At 44.4% G+C, this 19,667-nt stretch overlaps 2 protein-coding genes across 3 annotated transcripts in view; one reads left to right on the top strand and one right to left on the bottom strand.

Moving 5' to 3' along the window:
- The window catches only part of TTLL9 (tubulin tyrosine ligase like 9), a 43,289-nt gene extending 34,049 nt beyond the window's left edge, over positions 1-9,240 (top strand). For both annotated transcript variants that reach the window (XM_072631622.1, XM_072631621.1), the window contains 5 exons: positions 709-767; positions 2,865-3,061; positions 3,932-4,045; positions 7,041-7,162; positions 8,215-9,240. In XM_072631622.1, the coding sequence (XP_072487723.1) occupies positions 709-767; positions 2,865-3,061; positions 3,932-4,045; positions 7,041-7,162; positions 8,215-8,291 (569 nt within the window). In that variant the 3' untranslated portion in view covers positions 8,292-9,240. The remainder of the gene's footprint in view (positions 1-708; positions 768-2,864; positions 3,062-3,931; positions 4,046-7,040; positions 7,163-8,214) is intronic.
- An 11-nt stretch (positions 9,241-9,251) lies between these two features.
- PDRG1 (p53 and DNA damage regulated 1) lies at positions 9,252-15,761 on the bottom strand. Its single transcript, XM_072631630.1, has 5 exons — positions 15,498-15,761; positions 15,206-15,281; positions 13,877-13,951; positions 11,899-11,979; positions 9,252-11,248 (listed from the first exon to the last, which is right to left on the bottom strand). Exons 1-5 carry the CDS (start codon positions 15,624-15,626, stop codon positions 11,166-11,168), a joined length of 444 nt encoding a protein of 147 aa, XP_072487731.1. The 5' UTR covers positions 15,627-15,761; the 3' UTR covers positions 9,252-11,165.
- Positions 15,762-19,667: the final 3,906 nt, after the last annotated feature.

The raw sequence follows: 19,667 nt of genomic DNA, 5'->3' as shown, positions 1-19,667 counted from the left end.
AGTGATTGGGAAGATGAAGCCCTTAACAGAAATAGGGAAGTTTGGAAGAGGAAGTTGGAGGAATGATTATCAGTTTTATTTTAGCCATGTTGATTTGAGGTGCCAAAGGAACCTCAAAAGGTAGGGCCATGTAGAGTAGGCCTTTGGTGTTCAGGAGAGAGATTAGAATTGGGTATGGTAGACTGGGTGAATTTCCTGCCAGACAACTTTCCGCCATCCCCTGTGTTCCTTGGCCTATGCTCTTTTCTTTTTCTAATTTAAATATAGTCCATGGACTTCTTGTGGGCTTCCCATCTTGGAAGAGCTCTGGACCTGGGGTCACAGAATCAGAGAATCTCAGAGTTACCTGGAATGGACTTTGGGAGCTATCTAATTCAGCCTGTACCTGACCAAGAATCTCTTCTACAACATCTTTGAAGATGTCCAGCCTTTGCCTAGAGATTTTCAATACCTAACACAATGCCTGTGGTGTTTAATGTTGGTAGAATTGAAATGAATGAGAGGCAGCCCACTACTTCTCTGGCTTTATAAGATTCTGAGGTTCTAAATGCTACTTCTTTCTTATCTTCATCCTAGAATGGAGGATGGAAAAACTCACCACTAAGATAAGTGTGGGAAGATTGGGGACATGGGTAGCTCCCTGCTCAGTTGTGGGGAGAAGAATTTCTTAGCTTCTAGTCCTACACCTTAACTGCTGACTTCTGTCAGATGTTCACCTCACCAACGTGGCTGTGCAGAAGACATCCCCTGACTATGATCCAGAGAAGGTGAGAGCATCTGTAACTGCCACCCTGACCCAGTGCCATGGACCAAAGACAAACATTCTGGGGGCCAGGGTCCTAGAAGCAAGGGTTCTTGGGCCACTATGCCTTTATTAACATCTGAAGCCTTAGGGGGCTTGGGGTAAGGGGCTGTTTCCTTCAAGGAAGAAAACCTGTTCTACCAGGCAGTCCATTCTACTGGATGGTTCTGTTGGGGCGGACTCTGAGAGGAACTGAACCTGAAGGCAGAGAAAGTTCCACACTGGACTCCTGATTCACTCAGAGGTTTTTTTGCCCCTTTTATTTTCTGCCCTTCCTTACTTACCCTTTCCTGGATGACCCCAGAGTTATTGGAGAAAAAACCTTCTATATCTTCTGCTTCCACTGGATGGTCTTTGGTTTGGTTTGGAGGCATCCTTCATGGGATCATAGATATAGAGATTAAAAGCACCTCTAAGGCTGTCTAGCCTTCTGATTTTACGAATGAGGAAACTGAGGCCCAGTGAAGTTGTGACTTGCTCAAGGTCACAGACAATGACAGAGGTGTCATTTGAACCCAGGTCCTCTGACTCCAACTCCAGCTCTCTCTCTCTTACTCTCTCTTCAGTCTACCATGTTCTTCTCCTTAGTTCATTTTGAGAGAGGGGTTTGTATTTTTCTTTGCAAAGGGCTTCACTAGCACTGAAAAGAAGTAATATAAAACTCCAACAACTATAGATCTGCTACAGATCCCTCCAACTGCTGAGTGGCTGAGCCAGTGAGTCTTATATAGGTCCTTGTCATGTGGCCCTCCAGGCCAGTCTTGCTTCCTGGCAAATGAGCCCAGGAAGGCCTAGGCACCCTAGAGAAGAAACATCTGGACACAAAACTGTTCCCCAGCCTAGGTTCTTGGGCTCTTCCATTCTGAGCTGTGTGGGCCCCTCCTGGTCTTTTGACGAGTTTCTAGTGCCAGGACTTCCCACTGGCAAGGCTTTAGCCACACCGATCCACCATAGCCTACCTTTCCCAACCAGGTAAGTGTCAGGAGACCTGCAATGCCATATATCCACAGTGATGTTCAGCCATTCTCATATGAAGTTAGATGCCCATATAATTTCCCTGCCACAATAAAGGAAGGGGTTGAGTTTCAGAAGACATGGATGCAGCTCTCGGTTCCACTCCTAACTTTCTGTGTAAGCTTAAGCAAGGTACTTCATCCCCCTGGCCTGTTTCTCTTCATCTGTTAAACAAACTGGATGATTTCTCCTTCAGCCTCAAGATTCTGTGATCTGTGGCTTATTTTTTCACAGACTCTGTAGAAACCCTATACACAGCTGTTACTTCTGAACTTTACATTTTGATCCATGATGGATAGGCAAGGGTATTAAGATACTGATCCTAGGTGGTGAACTTTTTTTGTACTCAGACCTTGAGAGGAGAAAAAAAATGAGGAAGAGCCTGTATGCCAGCACCCAAAAGATCACTTAGTTCAACCAATAAATGAGGGCCCAAAAGACTCAGTCTGCCACAGAACCAAAAAGGAAGGTTCCAGTGTCTCTAACCATAAGCTCCCAGAGGGTAGGCCCTGTGTCTGGGAACAACTAGACAATGACTTATCAGCACAACAGAATTGAAATGGAATTTTCTGGTTAGGTGAGGGTTAAGCAGAAACTCTATGCCTGAGATTACCTTGTTACTGTGAACAAGCTCTCCCATAGAGATGGAGGTGAAACTGATTGTGATCTGAACCAAGAATACCTCTTAAGAGTTGATTTTTTGTTAAACCCTAATATGCTCACTTAATAATCACTTGGCTCTTGTCACTGACAGTTCAGGACCCCCAAATAATCCCAGGTATTCAAGAACAGTATAGTGCAGAGGAAAGAGCCCTGGAGTGAGAGTCAGAGGCCCCAGGTTCAAACCCAGACTCTGCTACTTGCTGCCTTTGTGACTGAGGCAGACATTTCACATCTTTGGGTCCCCATTATCTCCTTTATAAAATGATGGGGGTGGGATGGGGTTGGACTAGCTCTAAATCTTTCCTATCTCCCCTGATCCCTGTGAACTAGTTACAGGATATTGAAGCTTGAGGTTCCTTCCATGTACCCCATGATTCTGTGGCAGGGTTGCAAATGGATGATCCAGCGATTTCGCCAGTATCTGACCTCCAAGCATGGCCCGGAGGCGGTGGAGACACTCTTTCAGGATATGGACAACATCTTCATCAAAAGCCTGCAGAGCGTGCAGAAAGTCATCATCAGTGATAAGCACTGCTTTGAGCTATATGGCTATGACATTCTCATCGACCAAGACCTCAAACCGTAAGGGGCTTATTGTGGGCAGGAACAGACCATTCTTTGGAATGGTCCATTCCATGGGCTAGCCCCTTGCTTAGGGTGCCCCTGAGGTTGGCCTGTTCCACAGTTCATTTCAGATTCATTTGAGCTAAGAGACCTGTTTTACAGAGCGATCCATCCTACAGAATGGCTTCTTCTTAGGGCAGGTCATTTTATAGGTTACAGGATGGTCCATATCTAACCGTTACCAGTACAAAGACAAGAGCCGTGTGACTCCAACCAAACTTGTGTCCACAGAGCCTCTCCCTTAGTAGGCCACATGTCATGCAGCTTGGAGGAAGATGCTCAGTATGTTCCGATTGTCCCCATACCCAAAGAACACCAAACACCAGTCCCCAACAATTGCCAAATACAACACAGCCTTCTCCATTCAGACTCGAGAGGGTGGGTAAACACCTGTCTTAAGTCACAACTTAAGTAAGGGGTGCAAAGAATATTTAGATAAGGCAACCAGCATTCCACATTCCAAATATGAAAATTTAGATCTAGAGACTCAGAGCACCTTGAGACAGTAACTGAGGTAACACTGTGGAATGGGCTCCAACTGGGGTTCTAGCCTTGGATATGCCATTGGTTTCCTGTATAATCTTGGACAAGTAGTTTTCCTTCTAGGGGATCACAAGGCTTCAAAGCATTCTGAGGATAAAATGTTCATACAAAGGGTCCATTATCATCATAGAAACAAATGATGCTGATTTCTCCTTGAAGTAGATGGACATTCATTTTCTTACCAGTGAGCTAGGTTGAGAATAAACCAGGAATTCCATCTGAGGTTATCTGGCATCTTACTACAGGACTGAGAAATCACCAACCTTCCTTTTTCTTAACCTTCAGGTGGCTTCTTGAGGTCAATGCCTCCCCATCCCTTGCTGCCAGCAGCCAGGAGGACTATCAGCTCAAGGCTTGCCTTCTGGAAGATACACTGCACATTGTAGACATGGAGGCCAGGTAGGGACACTGATGCCAACCTAAAGAGCTCTGAGGAGCCTTCACTTTAAGCATATGAAAACCATTATTTACACAAAATAATTTCTTAATTCTTGGAGACAGGATTATTATCTAGCTCTCCTGACTCCCACCTTAATCAATGCCCTTTCTGTACACTTTTAATGCCCCCAAATTTGTGGCTGATTATTTTTTCCCAATGCATTTAACATAAGATTTTTTAAAATTCAGTTTTATTTAATTTTCAGTTCTGAATTCTCACTCTCTTCCTTTCCCCTACTCATTAAGGCAAGAAAAACAAAATTCTTAAAAATATGTAAAATCATGCAAAAAAAAAACTCCCCACATTAACCATATCTCCATCTCCCCGCCCCCTCCACAAAAAAAAATATGCTTCCATCTGCCCTCTGGGTCCGTCAGATCTCTATCTTGAGCCCTTTGGAATTGTTTGGTCATTATACTGATCAGAATTGCGAAGTTGCTAAGTCTTTTCAATATTACTGTTGTTAAGTATTTTGTTATTAAGTACTTTCTTCTCCTGGTTCTTCTCACTTCACATCTGTTCATACAAGTCTTCCCACGTTTCTCTGAAACTCCCCTTCATAATTTCTTATAGCACAGTAGTATTCCATTACATTCATATACCACAACTCGTTCAGCCATTCCCCAGTTATAGACATCTCAATTTTCAATTCTTTACCACCACAAAAAGAGCTGCTATATTTTTGTATATATGGCTCCTTTTCCTCTTTCTTTGATCTCTTTGTGGTATAGACCTAGTAGTGGTATTGAAAAGGTATAGACAGTTTAATAGTTTTTTGGGCACGGTTCCAAATTGTTCTCCAGAATGACTGGACCAGTTCATAGTTCCACCAACAGGGCATTGGGTATAGCTGTCTTCCCACAGCCCCTCCAACATTTGTCATTTTCCTTTTCTATCATCTTAGCCAATTTTATGGGTATAAGGTGGCACTTAGTAGTTTTAATTTGCATTTTTCCAATTATTATAATTATTTTTAAAATGTGATTTATTCAACTTTTCAAGAACATAGTTGTCTTACAAATCAAGGTACTCCTGACCTATGGATGCAAACTGGAGCTAATTTTTTTTTTAACAGACCTAGCTGTGATTTCATTGTAGAGAGCTCTTGCTGAGCTCTCTGAAGCAGATCAGCACCTTCTTTGTAATTTATGGTCTTAGAGAGTTAGGAGAGGAGGATGAAGGGAAGGTTAAATGACTTGCCTAATATCAGCAAGTATTTGACAGAGTGACTCTGAGGGAAGTTTTCTGTCCATTATGTTCTGTATAGCTAAACTATACAAAAAACTAGGTTGATAGAAGCCCTTGCCCCAGTTCTCCTAAGGCAGACCTAACCAACACTATAATTTTTTTTTCCTACTGGGAAAAGAATAATTGTTGGTGAGGAACACTTAATAGAGAAGACATGTGCCAGGCACTGTTCTAAGCAAGCACCAGGGATATTAAAAAGGCAGCCATTGCTCTCAGGGAGTTTATAGTCTATTGGGGAAGGCAACACACAAAAAGAAGCTGGAGAGCTAGGGGTGGAAGATACCTAACTTGGAGCATGATGGAGAAATCCAGAGCGTGAAGAAGGATCATGGGGTTTTGGAGCTGGCAGGCACCTTAGAGATTATCCAGTCCAGCCCCTTTATTTCCCAAATGGGGTATCTGAGGTGCAGAGAATGGAAGTTGCTGGCCTGAGGTCTAAGGGTGATGAGCTGGAATACAAACCTGGAGCCACTGACTCCAGATCCATTCCCTTCAAAGGCCTCAGGCTAGACTCTTCCCTGAACAAAGGGGGAGTTGCACAGACCTAGACAAAGTCTTCAGATCTGTCCTTGGCCAAGACAGAAACATGTTGGTGATCAGTTACTGCAGGGCTTCCCCCCTCCTTGGGTCAAGGCTAGAAACAGTGGCAGAGATTGTTTTGGAGATCTCTGTAATATAAATAATCAAAATGATGATGATCCCTTTCGTGCCAATTTACAAAGCACTTTCTTACACACGTACACATAGCAGCCATGGGAATTGGGGAGGGCTTAACAGGAACAAACAGGCCCGCAGAGGCGAAGTCTGGCAAACAGGGGAGGTAGAACTCAAAGCCAGTAGTGAGTGTAGTGTGGCATGTGAAAGAATACATACAGCATCTGGAGTCAGAAGGGCTGAGTTTGAGTTCAGACTTTGTCATTTATTAGCTGTGTAACCCTAGGTAAGTCACTTCCTTGCTTAGCCTGTTCTTTTATCTGTGAAACGGAGGTAATAATACTTAGATTAGAGGCAGCTGTATCTCACTGAGTCTGGAAGACCTGGGTGCAAATGCTGCTTCTGACACCTACTGGCTATGTGATCTGGCCTCCAGGTAGCTTTCTAAAGCTATTTGTTACAGATAAGGGTATGTATAATCGGTACTGGAGGGGGGAATTTCCAAACGGTTAAGTTACCCACATCAAGCAACAATGGAATCATAGGTGTGGGTCCCCCTGCTCCCTATCTCCATGGCCATCAGAAAGAGTTTTTACTCTCTGTCACATATGATTATTGTGACAGTCACATAAGATCATAGATAAGGAGTGTCTTTGAAATCTTAAAATGCTATAGATATCAGTTATTGGGCTGTTAATTATGAGCCCAGTATTTTCTCCTCAAACTTCACCCCACTACAGCTTTTCTATAGCTTTCACCTCTTAGAGGGAGGGTATATGTACGCTACAATTGAGTCAGAAAAGCGGGGTCCAGGTTCTGGCTCTGCCACATTGTTGCCTTGTAATCTTCAGCAAATTGTTTGGCCTCTGAGCCTCAGCTGACTTCTCTGTAAAATGGAGATAAAAACCCTCACACCACTGACCTCACAGGGCCTATCGTTTATACTCATGCTAGTCTCCTAGATCTTTGGCTGGTGCTTCCCTTGTTAGAGGGCTGCATCTATCCTGGGATTTGCTACCCATCCCTGCCATCCCCGCTGTGCCTGTCCCCTAGGCTCACAGGAAAGGAAAAGCGAGTTGGCGGCTTTGATCTCATGTGGAACGATGGACCAGTCAGCAGGGAAGAGGGCATCGACACGTCAGGGACTGGGAACTTTGTGGCCAACACCCACCTGGGTACGTGGGGCTTCTCGGCAGGTTCTCAGAGGGGTCATGTTCCCAGCCTGACATGATCTGGGGACAGGGAAATACAAGCAGGAGGAGGGGTGAGGGTGGTCTAGTGGAAAAACTACTGGATTTGCACATTACCATTACCTGTCAGTCAGTAGTGAGTTCTCTGTACATGCATGGCTCTTTAGACAACACTCCTTTGTCCCCATCAGAATTGTTCTCTCATTTTTATAATCTCCTTAATGAGTTTTCCCCTCACGCCAGAATTTCAGTCCATGGGAACCTACTTCCCCCTGCTCTGAAGCCCTTTGTGTCAGCTCTCCCTAGATCTGAGAGCCACTTCCAACTGCCTGTTCTCTGCTTCATTCTAAACTCTCCGAGTGAGCAGGGATGGTTCTATGGGTTCCCAATCAGATGAACTCAGGGGGAAAGATCATGAGGACAAGGACATTCAGGGAAAGCTGCTTACAGATGGTGTTTAGACTCCGGGTGGGGTTTCCCTATGTGCACGGGCAGAGGCATAGGATGGGGCAAGTGTGGGATGTGACAGGTAATCCAGATGGATTAGAGCACAGGCCCATGGATGGGAGGAGTGTGAAAGAGGGCCCAGAAGGCAGTCATCACATATTGTGAAGAGCCTTCAAAAGCAGGTCAGAGAGCCTGAACTTCATTTGGTGTTAACAGCTTACATTTCTTTAGTGCCTTACTTTTCAAGGCACTTCCCTGGAAATTGCCTGGAGGGAGGATAGTATGAGGTGGAGCAAGGGAAGGAGTGCTGATCTTAGACCCAGGACATATTCCATGAGCAAACCACTTCTTTTCAGGCCTGTTTCATCACCTATTAAATGTGGGTAGTAACTATTGCACTCTACCCTGAAGAGTTCATGAGGTGTACCTGTAAACCTTTAAGTACTCTATGGGCTATTCATATTCCTATTTGACAGATGAAGAAACTGAGGTTTGCCCAAAGCCATGTTCTTCTCCCTATCAGCTCCAGGTCATGCAGTCAGTGAGTATAAGGGGGTCCTGCTAGCACCCCTCCTCTTGCTTTATTTCAGGCTGCAACAACGATCGAAAGAAACAGCTGAGACAGCTCTTCCATTCTCTTCACAGCCAGAAGAAAGTTATCAGCTAATCATGGTGGGCCAGGGGGAAATTGAGCCCAAGCAGGTGCCCAGTGACCCCTCCCAATTTTGGAGCAGTGCCTCCAGTTTCTCTCAGGCCTGCCAACAGTTTTGCTGGCTCAGCATGTCACCAACCATCAGCCTCCTGGACTTGCTGGCTCCGGGATGTGCTGTGGGTGAAGCGTGCTCAGGAGCTGTGCCAGTCTGGGAAGCTGGATGGATCTGTGACCTTGATAGGGGTTAGTCTGCACTGGTTCTGTATCAGGAACTAAGGATTTGACCTATACAAAGAGAAATGCAGCAAGCCTTGCAGTCCTAGAGAGCTTTCTTAATAAAAGTAAACCATCATTTGACTTCTCTTTCTGATCAGGCTAGGGTCCTGTTGGCTGAAGTGCTGGACATCACCTATGCACATAAGCTCACGGGACTCTCCCCCATTCCAGGCAGACAGGCAGAGTCACCCCGGTTTTAGAGATGGGAAATCAGCTCAGGAAGGACAAGGGAGCAATTGCCTCCACCAGGTTGCAACAGTGTGAACTCAAAGTTAGAAGATCTCAATTACAAGACTAGCTCCAACATTTATTAGCTATTGGAATTCAAAAAAGTCACAACCTCCAGGACCTGTTTCCTCATCCATGTGGACTACATGTGACTTCACTGATATCAGGAACTCCAATCTATTGAGGAAAGCCCCTCTTCTAATGCAGTGTAACAGTTGCTCTGCAGCACTTTTCATGGGACCCTGAGAGAATAAGTGATTTACCCAGTCACAGTCAGCATGGGTCAGAGGTGGGGCACGAACCCAGGTTTCCCTGACTTCCAAGGTCAGCTTTTTATTTAATGTCAGGATGCCTTTCTTCACATCTGTCCTATGGGAGTAACAAAGCAACTAGCCATTTATTATGCAATTTCTAAGGACAGAGCAGTCCTAATTCTAATACATACATACTGGCTATGTGACCCTGAGCATGTCATTTATTTAATCACCACTTTATTATGCCCTTACCTTATGAAATACTGTGTTGCGGACCCAAGTATAATCAGTGAAAAAATCCCTCCTGACAAGGATCTGAGTTACAAAATGGTGATTGATCTGTATTGGAGAAGTTGTTTCAGCTAAATCACAGGTCCAGACAAAGAAAAAAACTCATGCAAAGCATCATGACAAAAGTTTAGGGGTGACATAAATTGGAAAGTCTCGTCGCAAACCCTTTATGTAGCCCATACAAGACCCAAGAATGTAGAGAACTATAATATAACACAAACTCAAGTGCTTTGAAGGGGCTGAGATAATGCTAATTATGTAAGGTCTCAAAGACTATGAAAAAAACATCCAAACTGCCAAAGATCAGGAAGGGTTTCACAGAAGTCACACTTAAGATCTGAAGGTGGAGTTACTATATGACAGAAAAAGGAAGTTAAAGAAGGGAAGTGAGTGGCTCCAAGGCACACGTGGCAGTGGGAGACCAAGCCTCTCCTTACTCAAGGTCAGAAGGCACTCTAACGCAACCAAGAATGAACATGCTGGAGTGGGGAGAAGGAAGCCTAAGTGAGACATATGAGGTCCCCATCAGAAAGAGTCAATAAGAGATCAGTGCAGCCATGGGCATCATTATGTCAGTGTTAGGAGTCACTGGCTGCAATACAAGCCTCACCCTTCCTCCCTCTGCTCCCAGTCTGGCTTAACAGAAAACCACAGTCCAACCTACAACTGCACATTCCTGCATGATTATCTATAGTACACATTTTTTCCTTTCAAAGTGATCTCATATTCGAAGTGTAGTAGTTTATATACAAGGTAAAAAAACATTCTCTAGCAGTGGGTTACCACTGATCTCACTGGCCACAGACTTTACAGAAGAGTATACCATTTGCAAACACTGAAAGCTATCTCAGGTGTAACAAACACAGATCACAGATACTAGATATTCCATCCAGGGTCTTCATTCTGCTCAGTTTTTTTATGGGTCTTTGGATGTTCATCTGGTATATGTGGGGTGTTCACCTCAAGGAATGGGCTCTGGGAAATTCTGTGAAGCTATGGGAGTGTAGATAGGGACACTATCATCAAGAAATGTTCAATAAGTTGCCCCTAAGCCCTACAATTACCGAAGGAACAACTGCTGGGAAATTTCCCTTTGCCTAAGAGAGGTTTAGGAGACAAAGTCTCAGTCTGATCTACAAGATATTAACAGGAGTCCATTAAAAGCTCTAATGTAATCAGAACTCAAGGACTGAAAAGAGGGAGTTGTGTTGGAAAATGTGAGCTCTGTCTTCAGCACTCATTGCATGAGCTGTGTGGTGAACCACAAACAGAGAAAGTTTCCTGTCTATCACAAACCACCATTGAGCTTTGCTGTTCTATTCCTGTTATAAACTCTCCATCACCATCCTACCAAGTCTCTCTTCTCCACCCTTTCCCTACAGCCAGGGCAGGGAAGGGAGGGGTTATGCTGGAATGAAGTGCTCACTCTCTCCCACTCCCTTCCCTAGTCCTAGAACAATAGTCAAACTGTGGGTCTGAGGCAAAGGAAAAATGCACCCTGCCAGACAGCAGGACATTGTTGGAAGTGCCTGTGGCAGTCATTCTAATGCTCCCACTGCTGCTGCCCCAGCCTCTCATCTTGGATCTTCTCCAAGGACTATCAATAGGCTTTGTGTTTCAGCCCACCCTGGTGGTGTCCTGGGTGGATAATAATAGGCTGTAGGTTCCTGGCCTTAATAGAGCAGCCAAATCCTATAAACAAAAGTCTTCAGTAGCAAACTGCTATCTGATCTGTGAAGCTAGTTCCTACTATATCCTATCGCCACGGTTGTGAAGCAGTTCTGTGGGCATCTACGGGTCAATGGTTTAAGTCCTCATGCTGGTTCTTGGTTGCCACACCTCATCCTTTCAAGATGACATTAAGGGCTCTCATCTCCTCTTGGCTCAGGGGCTTCAAGTTAAATCCTTTCAACTCTGGTTTACCTAGAGGGAGAATCAAGTCAATGGGTCAGAGAAATATAAGAATGATGTGGAGGAGGTACAGGCTGGTCCCATCACATTCTAGCTGAGAGAGCTTCCTTGGCTTCTACACACTACCATGGGAAGGACTAATAGGATCATAAGAAAAGCTAAGCAAAAACAGTTTTGTGCTAACTAAGCAACAATGATTCCCTCACTTCTCTTGGGTTTGGAAAGACTCTTGAGGGTTCCGAGAGTTTTATTTCCCCATTTATCTCAGGGGCTTTCCTGCCCACTGATATACTTCAATTGCTGCCATGGAAGAGGAATCAGTTTTGGTTTCACCCAAAATCATAAAGATCTCCCATGGGTGATACCTGCCTTTCCCCTCTCTTAGACTCAATTTTTGTCATGAGCTAATTCAATGCGACCAAAGTGAGTAATAACAAATTGGAAAGCACAGGTGAGGAAACTTTCAATGGGTCTAGATTACTGTTGTAGATAAAGAGTTCAGAATGGCCCAGGCCCTTGGCACATGCCAGTCCACTGTGCCCCTCTTCTTCACTCTTTGGATGCCTACATTTACTTGTTTTACCCCAGCCTCTGAGATCCATGCTAACCTGGGACTCAGGTTTTGGCTTTTCTCACTTTTCAGTCCCCACGAATGAACCTACCTTGGGCTTCCAAGAGACGGCTGACCTTCCTTTTCAACTGTTTCCGGAGTTTCTCTATCTCCTCATCCAGGTGCTCCTGATCTGAAAACAAACAAAAAAAAACAACAGCAGCTAACATTTTTCAGACCATTTTGCGGTTTTGAAAGCACTTTCTTTCCAAATCCTATGAAGTGGGTAGTGCAAGTAGCATTATTTTTATTTCATAAAGGAAGAAACTGAAGCTAGGAGAGCAAATGACTTCTCCACAGTCACAGAGCTACTGGCAACGTCAAGACTCATTCCAGGTGTCCTGGCAAGCCATGCGTTCTCTCCACACAATACCACCACACTGCCTGTCAACAGAAGGATCTGGAGGAGTGGGAATGAGAGTTCTATTATGCTCTACCAAGGTCCCAAAGAATAGCAGAAAAAAGGCAGTTGTGTTTAGGGTGGGAGAGGCAGCCTAATGTTGAAACCAGGCTGATGAAGCTTACTGTTGTCTGAGAGGAAGAGGAGGGGTTAGTTGAGGCTAAGAATGTGTGAACCATAATGCAAGCTGGGCTGAAAGGAGGAAGTCATAGACTTATTAAACAAAGCCTGCATACAAACTGCTAGGTGACCACAGGTAAGTGACTTTCCTTGAAGACTCCACCTTTGAAAAACAAATGAGTTGGACTAGACAGTCTCTAAAATTGCTTGCAATCTGACATTTCTATGATTCTTATAACCTGATGTCAAGAGCTTCCCATTAACAAAGAATTATAGAACACGTCTAGGTACTACATACCATCTAGCCAAAGAAACTGACTGTCCAAAGAGAATGCCTCGCTGGAAATGTTTAATTGTCTAATGAGTGGCACAGATTAATGACTCAGCAAATGGAAGGATGCAGGAGTCAGGACTCAAGTTCAACCTTTAAGAATGTATATAATTTATGAAGACCAATGAGATGAGGAAGATGCTTGTAAGCAAAGGTAACAGCAAGATCAAACACACAGAAATGAGAAAGCATGGAGTGGCGTGCCAGACGGAAAGTGAAGAGATGGTCTGGCTAGAATAAAGAGGTAGTATACAGTAAGAGAGGCTTGGTCAGACTGTGGAATTTCTTTTCTGGGGCAGGATACCAAGAACTGTCAATTACTTTGTTTTCAAATCATACCATTCTACTCTGATTAATTTTGATTCCACAGGGATCAGACATTTGGGGCTGGAGGGGACATCAGAGGCCACCTAGTCCATCTTGAAAAGGGGGAAATTTAGTCCCAGCAAAGTTGTGTCTTGCCCAAGATCACACAGACGACAACGTCTTTTTACAAATTCAGGCAGAAGTAGGACTTGAACCCAGATTCTGACCGCCCAGCCAGTGCTCCTTCCATTGTACCAGGATGGTGGGATGTTCAATTCCTTCTTCCCCAGTGAAGGATATAGATCCTGGTTTTGTCTTTCAGCACTGATGCCCCACAACCCCTTTCCCTCCAAAAAAACTGACCCCAAGAAGAAGGTTTTAGGGGCTGACTTTTTAAAAAAAAAATTGTAATCACTGTGTTTATCATTTTACTATTTCTGCTTACTCCACTCTGCATCAATTCAAATGTTATGTTCCCTTTCTCTGAATTCCTCATACTTGTTTCTTACAACCATTCCTTAATCAGCACATACTCACTGTTTCAAGTTTTTTGCTACTATAAAAAGTGTAGCTGTGAATAATTTGGGATATATGTGTATATATATGTATATATGTATATATATATACACACATCTATGCATATTTATGTGTATACACAAGCATGCACACACACACACACATACACCCCGCCTTTCTGTCTTTGACTTCTTTGAGGTATATGCCCCAAAGTTAAAACTCCAGGTCAAAGACTATCAAACTTTTGAAACTCAGACTTTGTGATCAATTTGAATTAAAACCTGAGCCTAAATGCTATGTAAAATTTGATTTAGGAGGTGAAGCTGGTGTTCACAGTACAGTTTTCGGGCTCCTTACCTTTCTCAATCATATCCTTTGTCCGTGGTCGAGGAAGTTTGATGAACATGTTTCCAAAGCAAACCATCACTTTATCTGAAACAGTAAATAGTGCATGGTCAGCTTGATAAATCAGCAAGTATTTACTAAGCGCCTACTATGTGCCAGGCACTGTGGGACACAAATACTAAAAATGAAACAATTCCTACTCTTGAAACGCTTACATTCTAATGGAGGAAACCACAGGTATATATGTGGCATATCAAGAGATACAAATACATTTAAAGTAGTTTGGGAGGGAGGACGCTAGAAGCTGTTGGGGGATGTGGAGAATCAAAAAAGGCTCTTACAAAGATAAGGAGACAAGCCAGAATAAGGGCACTAGTCGTACCCCTCACTGAGGCCAGTATCTTTGGGGCTAATGCCAAATTTAGCTAGTGATACTCAAGGACTCTTGAAGCAGAGTTTTTAGTGGATTTGGAAGTCAGAAAGACAGGGCCTCACATCCTTCCTCATCCTTACTGTCTGACCCTGCTCAGTCCCAATTTCCTCATCTATAAAACAGGGATACTAGTATTTATCTCACAAGGTTATTGTAAGAATTGGATAAGATAACATGTAGGGCACTTCACAAATCCTCAAGCGCTATATGTCCACTATTACGAGTATTCTCTGTAAGACTTCATGTATCCATAATTCCCTAAGGAAGGTGCTAGAATTTAAGACCTAGTTTGGCCAAAAAGAAAGAAAGAAAGAAAATGGAGATCTCTAACCACTTCTGTACACTCATGTTTTTAAAAAATAAAATACCGAAAAAAGCCCCACAACCCTATCTTACTATACAGGAAAGTAATGTCAAACAAACAAAAAAAAAGGAATTTATATCCATGTCCCCAAAGGCATTTACTGTATATAGTGTTCTGGACCCAATATGTAAGTGATGTGAATTCTGGATGTAAATATTCCATCTGATTTGGTTTTCTTCGTCTTTCCCTCCCCTCTTGGCTCTACTGCTGTGATGTAGAATAAAAGACGTTTAACTGATACTGACCCTAAAAGAAAAAAGTCACAGTAAATCCAGTCTTGCTGACACTCAACATTCCTAAAAGTTAGAGAACACCAGTTCCACCGAAGCTGCCGTTTCCAAGCACAGTCTTCTAGGGCGCAGGGTCAGTGCTCGGAACCCAAAGCTGGGCCAGAGGCCGAATGTTCCCCACAAGCGGCGCAGGGGAGGAAGCACCCCAGCATGGGCAGGCGGCTCTACGTGGACTCCAGGGTCACCCCTGGAAGGGCGTGCAGAGGCCGGGGAGTGACCCGCATGACCCCAGACCCCGCTCGCCCCCAACTCACCCGACTGGCTGGGGTCTCTCTGAAGGGCCCTCAGGGCTTCCCGGTTCTGGTTCCTTTTCAAGTCCAGGTCCACTATCTAGGAGAAAGCCAGACGTCAGGGTGGGGCCGAGAGGGGGGAGGGGATCAGAGGCGCAATCTTGGCCCGTTCCTCCCCCCCATCCTCCGCCCCCGGGCCTCAGTTTCCTTCTTTGTGCAAGGACCAGGCTCAAAGTCGGGGAAAGGAAAAAATGGAGGAGTACGGAGAGCAGGAATCTGAGAGCGCGTTCTCCTCGCTCCTGGGCCCTTGGCGAACCTGCTGCTTGTCGGCCAGCACCTCCTCAGCCAGCTCCTCTACCTCCCCCAGGTAGAGCAACACACGTTCGGCTTCCGCCCCCAACATGACTCCGGCAATGGTGCGGTTCGGCAGTCTCCCTGTGCGCATGCGCCAGCCACGCAGGCACGCTACGTAGTCGCACGCGGCCGCCGGCGCGCGCGGGGCACGTAGGTCAGGACGCACGCCCGGGGGCGGGGCGGGGGAAATGAAGGGGAGGACGGCCTCTGGGGCCACGTGACGACGCCTTCTGGGCCCGCGGGAGTTGGGCGGGGACGCACGTGTGCTGGTACTTTGGCGCCTCCGTCCGGTGGAGCTCAGGCTTTGCTCTGGAAGTCCTCAAGTCCGAAAGTGACAGCTGCGAGAAGGGTCACCTTCTCCCGCACGCCCAGGACTCGGGGCGAGTCCTACGGTGGGGAGAGTGGAGTGAATCTCACACCGTGTCCTCCCCTCCCCCCGCCCTTTCCTCCTCCTCTTCATCATGGGTCCTGCTCGGTGGAGCTTGGGGCAGGTGCATGGTGCAGGTGTGGACGGACTTTCCAGAAGCCTAGGTCAGGCTCTCCCTGCTTAGGTCCACAGCTATGGCCCTGACCTAGAAGGGAAGAGCTACCTGTGGACTGGAGGAGTCAAAAGAACGTTTTCAGGAAGAAGCTAGATGATGATCATTACAGGATCTATATGACCCTGGAAAAGTTCCTTCTCTGTAAAATGACGTGATTCAGATTCAAAAATTTTAACTAAACACACTTTATTATGTTATAAAAAAACTCTAGCTTTCACTGCTTTAGGAATTTTCTGGTGCAAATAATTTGGTATGTTGAAAGAAAAGGAATTGCTCTAAGAACAATAATATTTTTATCAGGGAGGCAAAATTACAGTCTTTGACCTTCAACATATATTATTCTTATCCTCAGCAGATGTAACAAGGGGGTCCTCTCTAAAACTTGGGTTTTCTGGCCCTAAACTAGGACTAATAAGTATATATAAGTTTGAAAGAGACAGATTTGGGCTTCATCCCTAGTGGTGGTATGGGCTTGGTGTACACTTGGTGCTGCAGAAGGAATATTATTCCACAGCCCCTTTTTCTACTCTCTGAAAACTTCAGAAAAACAGGCTATCAATGAATTCATTTGCTAATTAATTAGCCTTGGCAGCTAGGTGGTGCAGTGGATGGAGTCCTGGGTCTAGAATTAGGAAGACTCATCTTCATGAGTTCAAATCTGACCTCAGACACTTCCTAGCTACATGACCCTGGGCAAGTCATTTAACCCTATTTGTCTCAGTTTCTTCATCTGTAAAATAAGCTGGAGAAGGAAATGGCAAACCAACCATTTTCTTTACCAAGAAAGCCCCAACTGGGGTCATGAAGAGTCAGATGTGACTGAAAAACAATTGAATAACAATAAAATTAATTAACCTACAAGGGAATATGGCCACAGGTGGCTCAACTCTGGGTCTACCAGCCAAGTTACTCTGTATTCATGCACCACCTTCCCAAAAGGCTCCCTCCACCCTCCAGGCTATTCAGCCTATAAACTCATAACACTGAGCCTCATGGAGCTATGCCATTTCATGATACCTTGAATTTATCATTGAACTTCATATGGCTCAAGGTGTATAATATAGAATATATTTCAGCATTACTAAACTAGAAAATCAGTCATCTATCCTTTAAAACCTTCAGCCCACATTTGAAAATTTTACTTTTCACCAATTGTCTTCATTTATAAGACTTAGATGATTGAGTTTCTAGTGATTACATGATTTATTAAAACAACTTTATGTAAAGGTTACTACCTTCAGATCTTTGCCATGATCACCACAGGTCTTTAGGATCAATCTCATTTCTTTTGTTAACACACACACAAAAAAAAAGGTTTAGGGATAGGGCTGAGCAATCCTACACACACACTTTATCCTGCTTTCTCATAACTTGTGCAGTTTCATTCAGAGGGGCAGCTAGGTGGTGCAGTGGATAGAGCACACCAGTGCAGGAGTCAGGAGGACCTGTGTTCAAATCTCACCTCAGACACTTGACACTCACTAGCTGTGTGACCTTGAGCAAGTCACTTACCCCCAATTGCCTCATCCTGGGTCATCTCCAGTCATCCTGATGAATATCTGGTCACTGGATTCAGATGGCTCTGGAGGAGAAGTGAGGCTGGTGACCTGCACAGCCCTCCCTCACTCAAAACAAAGTCAAGTGCAAGTCATGTCATTATTTCTCTGATGGCATGGTCTTCTTCGGCAAGGAAGGACAAACACACGCAGTTTCGTTCTGGTCCCAAACCAAGATTGTCATTATAAATATTTAAGTACGTTTAAGCAAAAACTTTCTAACAATTTCAAGTACTAGTTGGCTTAGATGGCCTTTGTGGCTCTGTCCAACACCAAGATTCTTAAATTCTGTGTAGCCCCTTCTCTGGGAGCTAATCCTCATCCTGAAGGTTGCAGATTAGACCCCAGAGTAGGAGAGGGACTGGATGCTCCCAGGTTTCAAGGATATCCTATGAGTCTACAATCCTAAAACTTTAGTTCACAAACCGCCAGGCATCCTCTTAACAATTAACTCAAAGCAAAAAACACTTACAGAAGATGGCATAGTAAAAACAGTAGGTTCAAAACATTCCTTCCATAAGCCTGGAATATGCATTCCCACAAATACACACAGTGGGAAGAGTGAGTACAAACTTATGAATATAATGGCAGTGAGTCCCACACGTAGGAAACACAGGAAAACAAGGCAACTCCCACGGCTATTACTGTAGGACCTTGATTTCCTTTCTCTCCTTGTGCTGTTCCTCTTAGCAGTATCTCTGCTGGACAGGTCACCTAGATGTGCTCCCAGGGTCTGTTTTTCTCACCAGCTTGATTCTTGATTGCCAGGCTAGTCCATAGCCAGGTTTTTTTCTTTGCTCCCAGAGGTTCTGCCCACAACTTACTTCTGACATAAGTTCCTCAACTAGACTCCTTCCCTGAGTCTGTGTTTTTCTGAAGACTGTGTGTCTCTCATGTGTGTCCCTGTTAGATGCATTTCAACTATATCTTGAACTCTCACATTAACTCTGAAACTGTTTTTAAGGGTGATCCAGGACAGGACCAATCTCTTGCCCACATAACGTCCAAATTCTAATTCAATCAAGGACATTTTTCACACTTTATAAAAGGGCCTTCTCCTTTTTTTGGGAGATTCTTACTTTCTTATATTTTGGAGGTGTACTGGTCAACAACCAGTTTCAACTCTCAGCCCTTCCCCTATCTATAAATCCAAATTTTTTCTACTGAAAATCCTGCTTATACATATCACACATATCCCATCTGTTGTCAAGCCTTGTCCCTTTCTCTCCACTCACACAGCTGCCAGCTTGGTACAGACCCTCATCACCTTATGACTAGACTAATGCAATCAACTTTTCATCATTCTCCCTGCCTCAAATCTATCCTCCACTCAGTGGCCAAATCATTTTCCTAAAGTACAGGTTGATCTTGGCTCTCTATTACCTTCAGGATCCAATAAAAAATGCTTTATGACCTTCCCCCCTTACCTTTCAATCTTCTTAAACTTTATTCCCCTTTCTGTATTCTACAACCCAGCCACAATTATCTATTTGCTCATCTTCATAGGGGATTCTCCATTTTCTGATTCTGATTCTTTCCCCATGTCTGGAATACTCTTCCTTCCTTACTTCTCCTAGATTCTCTGGCCTCCTTCAAGACTCAGCTTATATCCCACCTTCTACTTTCGCTGTCTGTCTCCCCCTGCCCCTCATTTTGTTAGTGCCTGGCCTCCGAGATGGCCTTCCACTTACACTGTATGTATCTTATACGTACATAGTTAATTGCATGCTCTCTCCCCCATTAGCATGTGAGCTCCTTGAGGCCAGGGACCATGTTTTTTTTTTCTTTCTTTGTATTCCCAGTGCTTAGCATAGTGCCTGACACATAACTGGTACTTAACAAATGCTTGTTGACAAAGTGACTACGACCACATGGTGTCAGATTGGGTGAAGAGGGATGAGGAGAGATGATAGTTTGTGGAGTAATTTAGAGGTCCCTCATCTCTAGAATGAGTGAATTAGAGTAAGGTACAAGGGATTTTAGAGTTCTGAATTCTACCCTCTTTCCCCCCACTTCAGAAATTGATCGGACATA

This window comes from Notamacropus eugenii, chromosome 1 (genome assembly GCF_028372415.1).
Source record: "Notamacropus eugenii isolate mMacEug1 chromosome 1, mMacEug1.pri_v2, whole genome shotgun sequence".
Lineage (NCBI taxonomy): Eukaryota > Metazoa > Chordata > Mammalia > Diprotodontia > Macropodidae > Notamacropus > Notamacropus eugenii.
The sequence above is the reverse complement of the archived record's forward strand: the minus strand, read 5'-3'. Positions and strand labels throughout refer to the sequence as shown.

What these genes read in the sequence shown, in the direction of transcription:
- PDRG1 (XM_072631630.1), bottom strand. Translation starts at nt 15,626, where the DNA reads ATGCGCACAGGGAGACTGCCGAACCGCACCATTGCCGGAGTCATGTTG. An exon ending in AAAGGATATGATTGAGAAAG is followed by an intron (nt 11,980 to 13,876) that starts GTAAGGAGCCCG and finishes GTTTGTTTTCAG; the next exon opens with ATCAGGAGCACCTGGATGAG. An exon ending in CCGTCTCTTGGAAGCCCAAG is followed by an intron (nt 11,249 to 11,898) that starts GTAGGTTCATTC and finishes TTCTCCCTCTAG; the next exon opens with GTAAACCAGAGTTGAAAGGA.